The sequence below is a fragment of the Mesoplodon bidens genome (genome assembly GCF_964165515.1).
Source record: "Mesoplodon bidens genome assembly, chromosome: 16".
NCBI lineage: Eukaryota > Metazoa > Chordata > Mammalia > Artiodactyla > Ziphiidae > Mesoplodon > Mesoplodon bidens.
The window spans coordinates 32,424,629-32,444,327 of record NC_138173.1 but is presented as its reverse complement, the minus strand read 5'-3'; the positions used below and the strand labels follow the sequence as shown (position 1 = coordinate 32,444,327).

General features: G+C 41.9%; 1 protein-coding gene across 12 annotated transcripts in view; it reads left to right on the top strand.

Annotated features, from left to right (window-relative positions):
* LOC308630186 (uncharacterized protein) overlaps positions 1 to 19,699 on the top strand; it is a 282,945-nt gene that overhangs the window by 253,303 nt on the left and 9,943 nt on the right. For 9 of the 12 annotated variants that reach the window (XM_081258645.1, XM_081258644.1, XM_081258652.1 and 6 more), the window contains one exon: positions 17,918 to 18,205. In XM_081258645.1, coding sequence (XP_081114771.1) covers positions 17,918 to 18,205 — 288 coding nt within the window. Of the gene's footprint in view, positions 1 to 5,365; positions 5,467 to 17,917; positions 18,206 to 19,699 lie in introns of those variants that run through there. The other 3 variants (XM_081258650.1, XM_081258646.1, XM_081258655.1) reach the window with 2 other exon arrangements.

Genomic DNA, 19,699 nt, shown 5'->3' with positions numbered 1-19,699 from the left:
GGAATGGATAAAGAAGATGTGGTATATATATATACTATGGAATATTATTCAGCCATAAAAAGGAATGAAATTGGGTCATTTGTAGAGACGTGGATGGAGCCAGAGACTGTCATAAAGAGTGAAGTAAGTCAGAAAGAGAAAAACAAATATCATATATTAACGTTTATATGTGGAATCTAGAAAAATGGTATAGATGATCTTATTTGCAAAGCAGAAATAGAGACACAGATGTAGAGAACAAACGTATGGACACCAAGGGAGGAAGTGGGGTGGTGGGATGAATTGGGAGATTGGGATTGACATATATACATTATTGATACTATGTATAAAAGAGATAACTAATGAGAAACTACTGTATATAGCTCAAGGAACTCTACTCAGTGCTCTGTGGTGACCTAAATGGGAAGGAAATCCAAAGAAAGAGGGGATATATCTCATAGTCTTTTAAATTAGAAACAAGACAGAAAAGTTGAAAAATAAACCACTTCAAAAAGTACAAATGCAAGAATTAAAAACATCTCATATTCTAACTTTTTCTATTTTTTGGTCTAAAACATCCGGTAACCATTGGGGAAAAATGGGTAAAGGATATGTGGGACCGCTCTGTATTATTTTTACAACTTCCTGTGAGTCTATTATTATCTGCAAATAAAAAGTTTTAAAAAGTTGTACCTTGGTGTATTAGTTTCCAGGGACTGCCATAACAAAGAACCACAAGAATTATAAAAAGGTATGTAAATGAGAAGTAAGGCTTCCTGATTCTTCAGCTCTCCAGTTCACCTCCCCTAAGACAATAAATAAATTTAACAAATGTTATGTGCCATAATGCTAGGTGCTGGAAATACAGGGATAACAAAAGACACATAGTCTCTGTCCTTAAAATGCTTTTAGTGTTCTAAGGGAGATAGAACCTAAGCATACAATTACAGTAGAGTGTGATAAATGTTCTGATAGGGAAGTCCAGGGCACACTCAGAAATTAGGGGAAAGAAGCATGCATGGTAATTTAATGAAGAGAGGTAAGGCAAACTGCCCAAAGTCATAGAGATTTTAAATTACAGAGACATGATTCCTGCACACATCTATTTGAATTAAAGGTCATATTCTTTCCGGGAACTGCTTGCTGTATCACTGGGGTATTACATTTTCAGTTTCACTTTATATGATGTCTCAGGAGAGGAATTTAGTAGCAAGAGGGAATTTCCCAGCTACAAAAAGATAGTGATGGACAAAAATTTATTATTAATGGACATTTCATGGGAAATTCCATTTTCTTTTGACATTTTACTTGGCAGGTTTCCAAGAGTGTGGAAAGATATGTTACCAGTAGCTCAGTCTGCATTTAAAAATTTTAGCTCCTGAATTAAGCAGGATATTTTGCTTTTTCAAATGTCTTCAGAACTCAAAATCATTTTCTCCAGCTGTCACTCCTAGCTTGTAAGCAAAATATACTAAGATATATTTTTTTGGCAATACACACACGCAAACACACACACAGACAAAGACACACTTTTTTTTTTTTTCTGCTTTAGGCAGTGGCTATATGAAAGAGATTATAAGTTCAGTACCCTTTTTAGTATCCTTTTTTGGGCAAGCATAGACAAAGTTGTGGAAGAAGGCAGAGCTTTTCTTATTGTAGTAGCCAATATAGTCTAGGTCAGGAGTCCCCAACCCCCGGGCCACAGATTGGTACCGGTCCGCGTCCTGTTAGGAACTGGGCCGCACAGCAGGAGGTGAACGGCGGGCAAGCGAGCGGAGCTTCATCTGCTGCTCCCCATCGCTCCACATCGCTCGCCACCCCCCCCACCGAGTCCGTGGAAAAACTGTCTTTCACAAAACCGGTCCCTGGTGCCAAAAAGGTTGGAGACCACTGGTCTAGGTCATAACAGCGCCGGCTGGTGCAATTTGGAATCGGAAACATGACTGAAGCAGGGATCCAAAGTCAGCAGCTGAACAGGTTGCCAGAGAGAACTCTAAGGTTTATTGGGAACTAAGGAACACTCAGGAAGCTTCTTTGACTTAAGTTTTATAATTGTAAAAAGGAATAGAAATGTCTGCCCTGCCAGGGAAACCTTGTTGCACAACTCCTGCCAAGGACACTATTCACACTCGGGAGGTGCCGTTCACGTGGAATACGTTATGAATGGGCCCCTTAGAGTTGTGCGATGTGGAGGCCCTATAGCCTGCCTATCTCCCAGGATTGTTCTGAGAGACTCAAGCTGTACAATGAATATAAAAGAACTTTATAAGTTATAAACCTGTCAGTCTATGTAAGTAATAATAATAATAGTTAGTTTCCTGGCCAGCTCTGCCCTTCAAGCAAAACATTCTTACCTCGTTTAAGAAAGAGAAAAGCAGCCCTTATTATCTGGGAGATGGCCTGCACTCCCAATGACTCTGTGGCATTCTCCTGTACAGTATAAACACTTTTCATAGAACCTCAGACAGGACTATTTTGTCACTGTAGTGGAGCGAGAAAAAATAAGACCACTTCATTATCATGTTTGAACAGAGAGAGGTAAAAACATTGCTCAAACCACAAAAATCAGCAAACATTGCCCTTTCCTGGCTAATAATGAGTGCCTGCTTCTTCTTTACCAGTTATAGCTTTATCTGAATTTCATTATTCTCACTGTCTAGATATAAATTATTAAGATACATAATCAGAGAATCACTCCTGCTTCCAGACAGCATCCAATGCAGGGAAGATACCCGTTTCCTTGAATGCTCCTCAGAATCACCTACAAGAAGTCCAAATCCTATAATAAATTATTTCTAACATCCTCTTACTGAGATGTCCTGATTCCTCATGGTACACATAACTCTTGCTTGCAATGAGTCAGTAAACCCAGATTTATAGAACTGCAGATGTGTTCCTGGTGGTCTTTGGATAGAGGACATTGGCAGATTCATAGAGCAGTTATTACCCAGCTTGGAGCCCTCACTGTCTGCATTTCAGTTAAAGAACTGGCTCCTCTAACTTCTCTAGGGACTTATCTATGGTGTAGCTTGTTTTTCATAGCCCAGAACTCCTGAGGAAGAGATTCTGGTTGGCCATAATATCACCCTTCAAGTCCTTTGTTGATTATGGGGATATGGACATGAGGTACTGAATTTCTAAAACAGCAACAACAACAACAATATCGACAACAGCAATAATAACTAAGGCTTATAGGTTAAGAATCCGCCTGCGAATGCAGGGGGCACGGGTTCAAGCCCTGGTGCGGGAAAATCCCATATGCTGTGGAGCAACTAAGCTCGTGCACTGCAACAACTGAGCCAGCTCTCTAGAGTCTGCAAGCCACAACTACTGAGCCACAACTACTGCAGACCACGTGCCTAGACCCTGTGCTCCACAGGAAAGAGAAGCCACCGCAATTAGAAGCCCACACACCGCAACAAAGAGTAGCCCCCGCTCGCCGCAACTAGAGAAAGACCGTGCACAGCAACGAAGACACAATGCAGCCAATAAATAAATAAATTAAAAAAAAAAACAAAAAAACTTAACACTTATATAATGCTTGCTGCGTGTCAGGGACTCTTCTAAGCAATTTCCATAGAGTATCTCACTTAGTACACCAACACTATGCAATAGATGCTATTATCACTCTAACTTTGCAGATATAGAAACTGAGGCACAGAGATGTTAAATACTTGTGTAAGGTCCCACAGCGATTAAGAAGCATAGCCAGCAATTGAACAAAGGAAATTATATTGCTGTATTCTGAATCAGTTCAACTGTTCTCATGAAGTAATAGAGTACTGAGAGATGGAGTGTGAATGATTTGGCACCACTCAACACACTTTTATATGAAGAGTTATTTTATATGTGAGCAAGGATATCTTTTAAAGATGTTCAGTCTGGCAATCTTAAAGTGCTGATGTGTCTCTTTAATAATGGTGTCTGTTAGGAATAATTTAAACTTTATAGAACTAAATCCATTGGCTATAATTTTCTTTTTCTTTTACATATGAACATTTTAATTCGGCATTTATTGAGTGTCTATGATGTGAATGGCTCTTTGGTATGTAGTATGGGACACAAGCTCTACATTGCTATCTACAGAATAAATAAGTTCTACACTGCTAACTACAAAAGTGATGACTAAAGTCTTTATATACATCATGATGATTTAAGTCTTTATATACATCAATTTTATCGTTTAGAAATCTTCCTTATTGTCATAACAACTTGGAATTGGAATATAATTGGCATTAACTGATCTGATTCTAGCAGAAAAATATGGGGCTTTGGCACCCAATGGAGTTAAAAGTCTCCTTCTTCATTAATCTATGTGCATGACCTCTTCGGTATTTTGTAATCTCAGTGAGTCTCATTTCCTTCATCTATTAAATAGTGAAAATAATACTGTTCTTAAGGGTGTTAGGAGAATTAAATAGGATAATGTGCATAAGATTATACCTAATAAGTATTAGTTTTCTTTCTCAAAGTAAAATATTTGGGCCTTGACAATTTTAGTCTAATGAGAATTATCAACTTTATGATTGTCAAGACTGGCTTATGAATTAGTGAAAAATGACTTTAAAACTGTGTAGCCATGCTGTTGTTTCAAATGTGCTCTCTATGCAGACGTGGGCCATATCTGTTTTGTTCAACAGTGCCTAGGACAATGAAAGTGATAATAATCCACCTACTATCACCTTAGGCTGTGGAAGGATGTTATGGCCAGTAGAAGACTGCAATTCTTGGGTGAAAAGCATGCAGAATTCTCTAGTGTGCTCACTTCAAGTTTTTGTTTTTTCAAAGTTACAAGTTCATTATAGTTCACAAAGGTAAAATTATGACAAAAGTACCAGATTTTAAAAAATCTTTGCAGCCAATATTCTGATAACTCTCTGAATCTAAACTGTATCTCTAAACCCTTAGACTGTAGTCTAAGTAGCAGTAGTATTTTCTTTCACCTATTTAGAAGATTAAAATGTTATTAAAGAAACCATGTATAACTGAATATGTTGGATGGAAGATATTTTATTTCAAGCATAATTAGGTATTAACTTAAGTTTATTCCTTTTAGTAGATTTAGTGAAAACTTAGTCATCTTATTGAATGAATATATCAATCTTCTTTAAAAACTTATTATGAAATAAATAGATGAAAGAAGTTTAAAATTGAAATACTAACTTCTCACACATAAAAATGTTTTACATTCTACCAAATACAATATCATTAAGACAAGCTTGTGTTGTAACTATTATCCCTATGGAGATATCATGGGGCTAATAAATGATATTATAAAGGCAGGAAGATTCCAAAGAGAAAGGGAAGAAAAAAAGATGAGCTACTATGTTACCAAACCTACAAGTCAGGTAAGACACTCCTCTTCCCCTAGGAAGGAGTACTGGCCTGATGAGGGAAGGGGAATGGATGGTACAGCGAGAGCCTGGGTATGTTATTCCAGTGAAAGAACTCCTCCTGGAAGAAAATACCTGGAATGAGGGGATGGTGGTAAGTGTTCTCCCCAACAATTCCCATTTTAAAGATGGGAAAACTAAGTCTAAGAGTAGATTGACTAGCTTCAAGTATTACAAGTAAAAGGTGATAGAACTGGGAGTAAACCAGATGGTTTATTTCAGGTTTATCAGAGGGCCCTTATTAATGAGGTACACAATATAGTATCCTAGAATCACAGTAGAACCAGGACCTATACATGTAAAAGTCAGAGCCAAATATCATAAATTTGCAGGTTTCTTTATATTTGCATTGAGATGAGGTAATGAACTTACTAGAATAAAAGCATTGTATAAATTTTTATTTAGTGAGTACTCAAATGGTGCATACATCTGAATTAAATGCCTGAAATATCTCAGGTAATAAGAAGCTATCATTGGAGACGTAACAGAGTGTACATATGTTTATGCACACAAATATTTAACAGAAACACTCTAAAGAGGTTCAATTATATTCATGCTATAGTATGGAGGTTACCAGAGAGTTTGAATGAGGAACTGAATCACTATTATTTTGTAGAGTGTAAATGATTGAGAAAAACTTACAGAAAGAGGTGATCTAAAGGTCAGTTCAAAGAAGAGAATCATTTTTAGTTGTTTCCAGAGAGTTTTTGGTACATTTTAGAGAGGGCTACAAAATCCAAGAATGAGAACCATGTCCCACCAGGACAACTGGTGGGTCTGCATGTTGCAAAGAAGCAATAGCATGGTGAATGAAGTCTGTACCTCACTACACTCTGGGGCAATAAAATGTTTTAAGAGTCAGGTTCCATAATATGAGTTTGTAACATCTTATCTATAATTTATGGGTAGATGAGCAAAGGCTTGGCCTTAATCACACATATAAAAACACATTAACCAGATCATGTTTGGTTTTAACCCCAGTCTCTATTTTAGTACCTGCATTGCTTATCCTTACTGAAACTTGCTTTCCTCATCCGTAAGGGAAGTACTTTATGAACTGTGACATATTAATTAATTTTAGTTTTGAATCATGGCTCTTCTTTAAGGTTTTCTTTGTTCTAGTTTGGTGTCATTTGAGGGTGAACACTGGACAAGGCACATATAGAAAAACACAGGGTATTTCCTGCTTTCCAGGGGTTTTAGGAAAAGAGAGAACAGTTTTTAGAGGCTTAGCACTTATTCCACCCTTGGATGTTTCCCTACTAACATGGTTTCTAAAGTTACTCATCTGTGTGGAGCTCAATAAATATTTTTCCACTGACTAACATAAGACAGGCAGATCAAATAATTAGATGTAACACTTTCATTCATACAATATAGCATGTTATCTTACACATGAAAATTGGCAAAATGTTCAAAGAGTAACCAGACTGGCTTTTAGGATCTAGCTGTGTCAGTCAGTTTTGGTTTATTATCTCTCTCCTCTGCCTGCTGTAACTTGTATTTATTTATGTAATCTTCATGTATAACTTCTAAACTGTAAGAGCTAGACACTATGGCTTTGAATGGAATGAAGTCACAGTATGATTAAGGAATTGTTTTCTAATGCAACTCTCCCTAAACCTCAAAACATTTGAATAATTCTATAGTCCTCCATTTGTCTCAGTTACTGCTCAGAGCACTCATGCAGCAGGTTGTGTGCCTAGGCATTATGGGGTACTTGCTTTCACTGTTGAGCTTTCTGACACTACCAATAAAACATAGATTATTCAGAAAGTACAAAGGTTCAGAATCTTCCCAGAAAAACGTTGATGAAGTTATTTCATTAATTAGCTCTTAAAAACAAAACAACTGATAACAACAGGATACCTACTGATTTATGAGATAAAAAATTTCCTTTGAAAAGATAAATATTGATGCCAATACAGTGGTGATGAAGTGGAGCCTAGGGTGTGGGGATGAGGCCAGCTAGCAGGCATTGTCTGAGTCAGGACCTTGAGCTGGGTCAGGAGGTATAGACCTTATAACTCTATTATTGATCATTGATCCTGGGGGTGAATGACAGCATCCTGTGAGATTTCTGAGTCAGTTCTGAAGTAGGTTCTCATTCAAGTTGGGCAAACATGTAAGAGCAATATATAATTGCTTGGGCACCAGTCCAACCTGGAGTTGATGCTTAGGATGAGGTAGGTAGACAGAGACTAAAGGATCAATTTTTTAAACCAATGAGAAAATTGCTGAAGTTGCTCTACTCGGGGCAGGCGTTGCGCGGTGCAGAGTACAACTGAGGAGTGGTTTATCCTTAATTCTTAAGTGTGCTAAAAGTAGATGTGTAGTTTTATTATATGGTATTTTGGGTCAGTAATGATAGTCTTACATACATGTCTGCTTCTATATGTTACTTATACATTATATATATATTACATATATGTATCTATACATTACATTAGTTCATACATGTACATTGTATAAAATTTAGAAGAATCAAAAGGGGTATAGTGAAAAGTTAGTCTCTACCCCTTTCTATGCCTCCCAGCCACCAATTTCCCTCCTGGAAGGTGAATTACAATTGCCAGTCTCTCACTTCCTCCTTTCATGCTCTTCTTTGTAGCCGATTAATCTCCCCAAGCCCAAGGGCTCCTGCTCAGAAATTTTCCAGCTTCTGCATTTTCCTGTCTGGTTAAATTTAACTTTATTTACCTATCTTTCAAAGCTTCAATGCTTTATTTATTCTCCTTTAATTTCTTTTTTCCAGATCTCCTAACAAGCTCCCTATGTCTCATTCCTACATGTACTTGTTCTCACTTCTCATTCATGATCTTCTCTCCTCTCTAGTCTATCTGAAATTTCTGCTTCTTTGAGACTGAAGTCAGACCCTATTTCTTCTGACTGCTCCACCCAGCCCCATTGATTTCCTTCTTCTCTGAACTCCTAGGCATCTACAAAGTGGGTTATGTTTCAGTATCCCAAAATGATGCCAAAATATGTTAAATAACATATTAAGTTGCATTATTTGGCTAGAACTATATAAATCCAAAGAGGCAAAGAGGTTAGCTCAAAGCTATCAGCTGTTACAATTATCTTTGATTAATGAAAAAAATTAACATACAGAATTTTTCAAAATATGGTTCTTGGGGGGAAAGAGAAAAAGGAGTACTTGCTGGGGAGAAGCTGCAAACCACTAAATGTACACACATCTAGTACTTAACTATGTAGGCAAGTGGTTGAGAGCATGATCTTTGAAGTCAGGCACACCTAGGTTTGACACTATCTGATCTTTTGGAGCCTTGGTTTCTCAACAAGGAAATGAGTTAGCAAGTAAAGCACTTAGCACAATGCCTACTGTACAGTAAATGTTCAATAAATGTTATGTGTTATTGCTGTTGTTGTTAAATCTTATTTGCTATTCTTTAAGGTTTGTCTCCTGTGTTGGGCAGAATAGTTGACCCTCTTCCCCCTCCAAATGTCCACATCCTAATCACCAGAGCCTCTGAATGTTACCTTACATGGCAAAAGGGACTTTGCAGATGTGATTAAATCAAAGATATTAAAATAGGGAACTTATTCTGGATTATCAGGTAGATCCAGTATAATCACAAGGATCCTTTATAGATGGAAGACGAACGCAGAAGATTCAGGGAAGAAGAATCAGTGTCAGAGTCACAGTGATTTGATGATGTTAGAAGGAGTCAACCTGCTGTTGCAGGCTTTGAAGATGGAAGAAGAGCCAAGGAATACTGGCATCTAAAAAGAAGCTGGAAAACATAAAGAAAGGGATTGTCTCCCAGAGCCACCAGAAAGGCTTTTAGCCCACTAAGATCTGGTTCAGATTTGTGACCCCTAGAATTGTAAGATAATAAGTTTGTGTTGTTTTAAGCCACTATGTTAGTGGTAATTAATAAAGCATCAGTAGGAAATGAGTGTACTTCCCCAGCTGAAGACCAATTTCGTAAAGCTCATAGTGTCCAGAGTAGTGTGGGATGGGAACATAAATGAATAAATTGTGTTTACTGAGGGTTCCAGAAGAGAGGCATAGCAACTTGTAAATTGCCCTTTATAGTGAAGAAGAGGAAATCAGAGTTAGCTACAAGCCAGGTCTCTTTCTTTCTTTCTTTTTTTTTTTTTTCCCCTGGAAGGAGAGTTTATTATCTATGACAGATTTCTTATTTAAACTTTTCAAAACATTCTGAACCTCAGCTTCAATCATCACAATTTGGTATATGTTGGAATGGCAGCAGAGGATAGTATTTACAAGGCAAGAGAGAGCATTATCATCACACTGGGAGGGGGCAGATAGTGTTAATTGGAGGGGTGTGGTCAAAAAAAGCCACATTCCCAAAGACTCCTGGTAGCCTGGGTGAAAAGAATCTACTGGTTTTGTCAGTTAGGAGATGACTCATGGCATACATTAATGAAAGCAGCTTCATTCCTGTGATTGGACAGAACTCTATGGTGGACAGAGGAAGTGAGGAAGTCCTTTTCCTTTCTTTTCTTTCTCTCTTTTTTTTTTTTTGGAAAGTATTTTGTCTAATGGAGTGATAGCTAGATGAGGTATTTTATAGGAGGGCTGCTTTTCTATTATAGAATAAAACAGTGTTATTGACCAACTCGGAAGAAGTTCGAGTAGGAGATACTGCAAATAGCGTGAAGAGACAGAAACAATAGATAGAGCCTGATTCTAGCCAGCTGTGAATGACTGAGCAAAAAACAATATTTGTACCCACATAAACCTCTTAATGCGTTCATTTTAAATGTTTTGGGGAGACATTTGAGTTTCCCCCTGAAGAAATGAAAAAGTGTCGGGTCTCACCCCCGCAGCCACTTCTGCCAGCCAATAAGTACCTGCTGTGAGGGCATTTCTGTTGCTCTGAAATCTTGAAATAGATAAGGAAAGAAATTGTATCAAGTGTTCACGTGGAGAGATGACACGCAGTGGGCGCCAGAACCCTGTCAGGCGGGGCATCAGGGCTCCGGAGAGTCTCGCGAGACGTCGCCAGGACGACGCGAGGGCTCGTGGCTGCGGTCGATCGCCAGCTGGACGCAGTTGCTGCGCCGAGTCCCGCCTGGGCAGAGGGGCTGCGTGGCCTCCTCTAATCTGTCCTGTAAGTTGTCTGGGGCTGGGACGCCTTCCTTCAGGCCTTTGTGCTTATGTATCTCTGCGTGACCTGGCTGGGGCTGCCGGTGTGGTGGAAGGGGTCCGCGGGCAGGGTCAGCGGGGGTCAGACACGCACAGGGCCTGGCAGCCAGTGTGGGCCTCAGATTGAAGGTGAAGCCAAAGGCTTCGCAGATGGGACTTCATGACAAATATGAGGGTGCCGGCCACCGGAGCCTCCTCTAAGACATGGCCCCGCTACCTGTTCAGGACCTGGTAGATGCCACCCGGCCCGCAGTGCAGACACAGACCTCCACAAGGAGATGGGCGCTCGGGGCAGGGCTGGTGGCTGGTGTGGCGTAGAGATAGCGCCCTGGCATGGGGACGCTCAGGATGGATCCGCGCAGAGTCAGGTCTCTTTGTAAATGTGGATTTCCATTACAATATAAACTTAAAAAACTGGGGAAATTCCCTATCTCACTGCCCGGGAAAGATCCCAACAGGCCATAAATTCATCTATACTCCAGTCAGGTTTTCCCCGTAAGCGTCCTTGCCTCCCTTACTTCCTGCTAATTTACAAGATCAGTAATAATCACTATCATGCACTGGGTGCACAGTCTGTGTCAGGCATTGTGCTAAATGTTTGTACACATTATCATATTTAATCCTCACAGAATTCCCATGGTGGTAGAAAGAAATGTAGTACCTTGTTTTTCAAAGTTCAGGTCATGAGTCTCAGTGGAAATTGAAATCAGTTTGGTGAGGATTGACAAGCAATTTTAAACAATAAAATACAGTAGAAAAATACCAGTGTACTGCATGAAATGAATAAGTATATTTTCATAAAATTTGGTTTCAATTATACATATAAGAAAGACTCAAGTTATAGGTGAGTCTTAATTGATAAAATATATATGTATTGGGTTGTGTTGTAGAACATACTTCTTTTTTTTTTTTTTTTTTTGTGGTACGCGGGCGTCTCACTGTTGTGGCCTCTCCCGTTGCGGAGCACAGGCTCCGAACGCGCAGGCTCAGCGGCCCTGGCGCACGGGCCCAGCCGCTTCGCGGCATGTGGGATCTTCCTGGGGGCACGAACCCGTGTCCCCTGCATCAGCAGGCGGACTCTCAACCACTGCGCCACCAGGGAAGCCCTGTAGAACATATTTCTTACTATCGTTCATAGTAAAAATATTTCTTATAGTGGGTTACATTTAAAAATTTTTAAACCCACGAGTAAAGTGGTTATGAGTACAGGCTCTGGCAAAAAGGTTACTTGGGTTTAATCCTAGTTCTTTGTCTTACCAGCTCTGTGATCTTGAGTGGGTTACTTGTTCTCTCACTCTATTACCTTGTCTCCTTGGGTCTCACCTCAAAGGGTCTTTTTGAGGATTAAATGGATGAATGTAAGTAAAGCAGTTTGAACGGTGCTTTAGTAGCAAACACTCAGTTATTGTTACTTTCCCAATGTTACCTGGTTAGCAAGTGGCAGAACTGGGCAGTTTCCTGTTCTGTCTGATAAAGTTTAGTCTTGAGTTTGAAATCAAAGGTAATTTCAAGCTAACTTAGGTGTCCCCGCAAAACAAAGAACAAAATAAGTCTCCCTTTACAAGAAGTTACCAGCAAATTAAAAATATGGGAACCCTCATCTTCTCAGAAAGTTGGCCTATGTTGGCAGAGTCTTGTCTCTGAGAGAGTACAGGTTTCCTGTCTTGTTCTGCTCTGAGTTACAGGAGAAGAATATGTGGAAGGCACTAGGTTGTTTGACGTATAGAACAAACAGGTGGCTCACATAAAACTTTACCATAGGATCACCGTATAAATTATTACATCTAAAAGGAATCAGGTAAAGGAGGAAATCCTGCAAGAATCTGGAGGGAGGCCTTCTGTCTAAAAGTTTGTGAGATGACTGGTTTTGTTATTGGTTGTATTTGTCTTTTGTTTTTTTCTGCTCTGTTTCCTCCCTCTGCTCCAGCAGGCAGCTGAGGCATTTTATCAATTTCTTAAAAAATTTTCTGATGCTACCTGGTGTTACGTGCCTTGAGTGTTGGTTGAAATATAGAGCCAGGCTATACTGCTTTTATAGGCTCAGAAAACTTAAAAATTTAAGAAGGTTATGAGTTTCTTAAGTTATGTGTAAGCCTTAGTTGCTGAAAATTATTCTGGGCCTTTAAACTTCTGATTTTTATATTCAGCCAACAGCCAATTTAAAAATGAATTCCATACTACTTCCAATTTGCTTGATTGTAGAGTAATTTTATATCTAGTTAAGGTTTTGTTGGAATATGTCTTTCTAGATTTTACGATTTGGGAAGTGTGTGAATCCAACCTCTCTACCAGGATCTGGCAGGGAGTTAGCAGTGTTTTGAACCATCAGGGAAAGGAAGTAGATACATTCAGCACCCTGCCCCATCTCAACACATTCATTTTCTCATCTTAGTAGTGGTAATCTTTCATTTGTTATTTTGGTTTGAACGTTGTTTGTAGCATATGGCCCTAATGCCTTAGAGCTCTAAGTAGAAGGGAAAGTAGTGCTAATAATTCCCTGACGGAGACGTACCCCTTCTTCCTCCACTTCTTTGTTCTTGAAGGATATGATTTCTCTTTTATTATTTATTTATACTTTTTAAAAGAGCAGTTTGAGGATCACAGCAAAATTGTGGGGAAGGTACAGGAATTTCCCTTACACTCACTGCCCCTGCACATGTATACCCTCCACTATTATCAGCATCCCCCGACCAGAGTGGTTCATTTCTTACAACTGTTTAACCTACATTGACACGTCATAATCACTCAGAGTCCATAGTTTACAATAGTTTACATTACATAGTTTACATTACCGTTCATTCTTGGTATTGCACATCTCACACCAGTCAGAATGGCCATCATCAAGAAATCTAGAAACAATAAATGCTGGAGAGGGTGTGGAGAAAAGGGAACACTCTTGCACTTCTGGTGAGAATGTGAATTGGTACAGCCACTATGGAGAACAGTATGGAGGTTCCTTAAAAAATTACAAATAGAACTACTATATGACCCAGCAATCCCACTCCTGGGCATATACCCTGAGAAAACCATTATTCAAAAGGAGTCATGTACCAAAATGTTCATTGCAGCTCTATTTACAATAGCCAGGAGATGGAAATAACCTAAGTGTCCATCATTGGATGAATGGGTAAAGAAGATGTGGCACATATATACAGTGGAATATTACTCAGCCGTAAAAAGAAACGAAACTGAGCTATTTGTAATGAGGTGGATGGATCTAGAGTCTGTCATATAGAGTGAAGTAAGTCAGAAAGAGAAAGACAAATACCGTATGCTAACACATATATATGGAATTTAAGAAAAAAAAATGTCATGAAGAACCTTGGGGTAAGACAGAAATAAAGACACAGACCTACTAGAGAATGGACTTGAGGGTATGGGGAGGGGGAAGGGTAAGCCATGACAAAGTGAGAGAGTGGCATGGACATATATACACTACCAAACATAAAATAGATAGCTAATGGGAAGCAGCCACATAGCACAGGGAGATAAGCTGTGTGCTTTGTGACCACCTAGAGGGGTGGGATAGGGAGGGTGGGAGGGAGGGAGACGCAAGAGTGAAGAGATATGGGAACATATGTATATGTATAACTGATTCACTTTGGTATAAAGCAGAAACTAACACATCATTGTGAAGCAATTATACTCCAATAAAGATGTTAAAAAAAAAACACTTGAACACTTGTGGGTTTTTTTTATGTTTTAGTTTAAATTTTATTTCCTGCCCCCAAACATCCATTAAGCCCCCAGGAGAAGGAAAAGGGGATGTGACTAGCAATGGAGAGAAACTTTCTTCACAACAATGGCCATGGCAAGCTTAGGCACTTTTGGTGAAATCTCTCTGGGAAGTACTGGCAGAGGAATAAAAGGCAAACTGACACAGAAGTATTGCTTGGTGTGCATATCCAGGCTCTGCCTTCTTTCTCATCTCTTGGTGGCAGGTGGAGGAAGAGGAGAAAAGGTTAAACTTTTTTATAAACCGGCCGAATAAGCTTATAAAATCCTCTCACTATCTCTGCATAGGTTCTAGTCTCTGCAGCACTACATAAGCTTTGCCCAAAGTAATGAACAGTTGAAAGTCAAATGTAATACTTCAGCAAACAACTTAAAAATGCTTGCACACTGGAAAGGATTCCGTTGTAGAGAACACAAATGGACCCAGAGCAACTTTTGCCAAAAGAGAATATTGTGCTAAATGTACAGCCATAGCTCTTTTCCACATGAAGAAACAGTCAGAAGGATAAAAGAACTTGGTCAAAATCACACAAGTAAGTAGGACAGAATCTGGTCTGTCTGTCGTAAGGGTTGTGTTCTTTAACGACCAGGCTAGCTTTTCTCAAATCTTATTCATGCATAGAATAACTATACACCTCTGTTTGCCTTGAATATTCCCTGTTTATACGTATGCCTGCTGCAGCTTTCAATATTTCCCACTTTGACTCCCAAAAGCAACCGAGAATACACAATAATTTGGTCACTCTATCCATGGACCACTGTGGTGGGACTGCCCAGGAAGCTTAAAAGTGCAGCCTCCTGAGCCCTATTCCAGATCTAGATAAGTTTTCTTAGGGTTGGCTCAAGAATCCAGGTACAAGTCTTTTTAAGTGCTTTTGTGAGTCTCTCGCTATCGTAAGTTAATAAACCATTTATTCTGCCTTCCCCAGATGCCCAGCCAGGTCCTGTTAAGGTAGGAGTCCCCCCACCACATCAGAGGGATGCTCCCAGCCAAGTAATCTATAGAGCCTTGGAGAATCTGAATGGTCTCATGCTGGCCCACCTGCCATGACAAACCTCCTCCAGAGCATTCTGCTTCACATTTTACATTCTACCACTCCCAAAGGCAGTCTGCTCCAATGAGACCTGACTTCGTCTGTCCTAAGGAGCACCCGCTGATTCCAGCAGTTTAGGAATAGAAGGTGCTGTGGTTCTCAACCAGGGTGGTCCAACCTCTAAAACGGTAGTCTAAGGAGTCTCTATCTCCTGGGCACATCGCCTCTGCAACAGTCCCATTAAACGAATCTCCCATCTTTGTGTTCTCAAGTTCGGCAACAGGGAGTCCCCTCCTAAAGAAGGTTCTCTCTCATTGGCACACTATCTGAGCCTGCGCCAAGTGTTCCTTACTGTGGGCCTGATCAGGCTGAGGGCAGACTTGTCTCTTTCTTTGAGTCGGAACAAATGGTCTTAGAAACACCTATTCACACTGTTGACCATGTATTTCACAAGGGCTCCTGCTCAGCGTTTATCTCATCCTTTCATGGTGTAGAGAGAGAGGATTCTCATGATTTTTACTACTAGGGGAGAGGGGAGTGTAGTAATTAGGTTGTCATTTTGTACTATGTCCTTTTGTCATGAATTTGTTTTCAATATAATGTTCAAATGGGCCCACCATTGCCACTTTGTGAGGTCGTTCAGCACCCTCGTTTTGCACCTTTAACATCTCTCTCAGTATCACTTGGAAATGTTTGAAATGGCATTAGCTTGTCCTCACATTCTTATCAGCTGTAAATCTGGAGCACTGACATGAACCTAACCATTGAGCAGAACACCACGCCACAACCTGTGTAACACATGGTAGGCCCCCTAACCTCTTGGTTTTTTAGCTCCTCAGGTGTAAAAATATGAGGGTGCTATGAATTTATATTTGGGCAGGACAAGGTCGAACTGAGGTTGTCTTTTCTCTTATTCTTCCAAACTTGAATGTCTTCCCTGTCTTCCCCGTGGGTCCAAATCTCACTTGTCCTTCAGGCCCACTGCCAAGGAGCCTTCCCTGATTCCCCAGTCCACACAAATCTCTGCCTCTTAAGATCAGTTCCCTACAACTTAACTGTCTCTTACGTTAATCTTGCCTCTCAAGCCAATCTCAAAATGTGGGTCTCTCCTGCGCACCTGGTGCGCCTGGTGCTAGGCCAGCACACCGCCACGCCACTCGTGGGGTGTCTACTAGACAAAGGCATGGGCTGGAAGGCCCATGTGTGAGGGGCCAGGCAGAGTACCTCTACTTCTACCCTGTTCTCCTCCACAAAAGTTCCCCTCCTCCTGAAGCCTGCCCCTCAAGGAACAAGTTCCTTATATGACCTCACTGGGTTGTGATGCCCTCACAGGCCTTCTCACAGTTCCATGGAACGATGACTATGGAAACGAGTGGCACTCAAAGAAACTTCCCTACCAGTTCAACACCAGATACCAATCTCTTTGGTTGTCTGAGAGAGAATTTCTCAGTGGATAGTGGATATGTACTCTAATCTGTGCTCTGTTCCCTGGGTGGACAGTGCAGCACGTGCACCCAGACCGGGCATCTCTACAGGAGGTATGGTGTACACACAACCTCACCTGGCTGGCACATGTTCCTCTGGGGCTTGCCCACCACATACACCTGAGCACTTTCCCAGCTCTAAGTAATGCCAGTGACCTGGGACACCTTCAGTGACCCACAGTGCTCACTGCTGAGGACAAGTCAAAGGTCATCCCTGGACAAATGATCAGGAGAGCTCTGAGCTTTATAAATGTAGCCTTCCCCTTTGGGCTACAGGATGCTTCCATTCAGATCCTTTCCTGATTGGCCTCTTAGCTAAAGACGAGTACATTTTTCTTGGCAAATGGTAAATGGAGCAGTTTGAGGTAGAGGGCCACTCTTGAACCGCTCCTGCAAACCCAGGCACCTGTGTGTTGTTATGTAGACGTCTATATCGGTCCCTTCAGACACATCCCGTACTGAGTTGCTGAGTACTAGGGGAGAGGGTGGTGCCATGTTGATGGAAAGACGGGAAGAACGGAGGGGGAGTGATGAAGTGCCAGTGAGACTGGGGGGCTGAGGAGATGGTGTCCCAGGAGGCTGGGTTGATGTGAGCCTAGACTTGGCACCCAGAACCCGGTTCTGAGTCTCCTGATCACTCTGCCTCCGTATGTGGCCTTGTTCTAATCTACATAAAAGTATCAGAAGGTTAGAGTTCGTTGTGGTAGCGTCAGGCAGTATAAATGGGGCCAAAGAGGGGATGCCAAGGTGGGCAGGGTTCTTATCCAGTTTATATTGGATTATGTTTTTCCAAAACTTGAAAGACATTTCTATTAAAGCGTCAGAAGTGACAGACTGCAAGAAATGTGTTGTCTGTTGTGGAAGGGAGAGATGGAGAGGATCATGAATGCAATTACGTTCGGGTTCTACTGTTTTCCCTGGAAACGGTGAAGGGACTTCCTCCTCTGCTGCAGCCATAGGCTCTAGGGATTGCTTTTGCAGCCAGCGTCCCTTCTCTAGGGACTCATAGAGGTGATGGGCCAAGGCTGTGTTCTGCATGTCAGGTAGATTAAAGGTTTTCTTCAGCCAGAAACTGGGAGAGACATGAGAGAGGGAAATTCTGGCAGGAGAGTGTGCACAGCAGAAGTGACGGACCATTTCTGATTTTCTTTGCAGCAGCAGTGGCTACCGTTTCGCCTCCTATACCTGGTCACTACCATGTCCTCTACCGAGTGTGTGGAGAAACGCAGTTGGGCCGGCATGGGGAGACATACTGCTCCGTTGGTGGCTACTGGGCCTACGGGGCTGTTCCTTTGGCCACGCCAGCCAAGGTGGAAGCAGAGAAGCCAGTCCGCAGACGTACTCCCAAGACAAAGCGGACTCCGGAATGGGCGGAGAAAGACCTGGGTTGCTCCAGACTCCAAATCCGGCGATTGCAGCATTCAAGCAGCTCAGGAATACAAGGTGCTTTGATTCCCAGGCAGGGTGGCCCAACCTCTGGGCACATCCCCTCTGCAGCAGCCCCAGTAAACGAATGTCCCATCTTTGGTGTTTCAAGGTCGGCAACAGGGAGTCCCCTCCTAAAGAAGGTTCTCTCTCATTGGCACAGTATCAAAGGCTGCCCCAAGTGTGGTTCCTTCCTGTGGGCCTGATCAGGCTAAGGGCAGAGGTGTCTCTTTCCTTCTCTGAGTCGGACCAACTCGTCTTAGGAACACCTCTTCACCCTGTTGACCATGTTTCTCACGGGGGCTGCTGCTGAGCCTTTATCTCATCCTTTCATGGTGGAGAGCGAGAGCATTCTAATGATTTTTACTTCTCGGGGAGAGGGGAGTGTAGTGATTAGGTTGTCCTTCTGTATTATGTCCTTTTGTCATGAATTTGTTTTCAATTTCATGTTCAAATGGGCCCACCATTGCCACTTTGTGAGGTCAGTCAGCACCCTCGTTTTGCACCTTTAACTTCTCTCTCAGTATCACTTGGAAATGTTTGAAATGGCATGAGCTTGTCCTCACATTCCTATCAGCTGTAAATCCGGAGCCCCGACATGAACCTAACCATTGAGCAGAACAGCTCTCCACCACCTGTGTAACACTGGGTAGGCCCCCTAACGTCTTGTTTTTCTAAGTCCTCAATTGTAAAAATGTGAGGGGGTTATGAATTTATATTTGGGACAGGGCAAGGTCGAGACGATGGTGTCTTTCCTCTTATTCGTCCAAACTGGAATGTCTTCCCTGTCTTCCCCGTGGGTCCAAATCTCACTTGTCCTTCAGGCCCACCGCCAAGAAGCCTTCCCTGATTCCCCCGTCCACACAAATCTCTGCCTCTTAGGATCAGTGCCCTACAACCTAGCTGTCTCTTCTGTTAATCTTGCCTGTCAAGAAAATCTCAGAATGTGGGTCTCTCTTGCCCACCTGGTGCCCCTGGGGCTGGGCCAGCACACCGGCCCGCCACACGTGCGGTGTCTATTAGACCAGGGCATGGGCTGGAAGGCCCATGTGTGAGGGGCCGTGCAGAGTACCTCCGCCTCTACACTGTACTCCTCCACAAAACTGCCCCTCCTCCTGAAGCCTGCCCCTCAAGTCCCAGGTTCTTTATACGACCTCACTGTGTAGTGATGCCCTTACAGGCCTTCTCACAGTTCCATGGCAGGGTGACTATTGAAATGCGCTGCTCTCAGAGAAACTTCCCTACCAGTTCTCCACCAGATACCAATCTGTTTGGTTTTCTGGGAGAGAATTTCTCAGCGCATAGTGGATGTGTACTCTAATCTGTGCTCTGTTCCCTGGGTGGACAGTGCAGCACGTGCACCCAGACCGGGCATCTCTACCGGAGGTATGGTGTACACACAACCTCACCTGGCTGGCACGTGTTCCTGTGGGGCTTGCCCACCACACACACCTGAGCACTTTCCCAGCTCTAAGTAATGCCAGTGACCTGGGACACCTTCAGTGACCCACA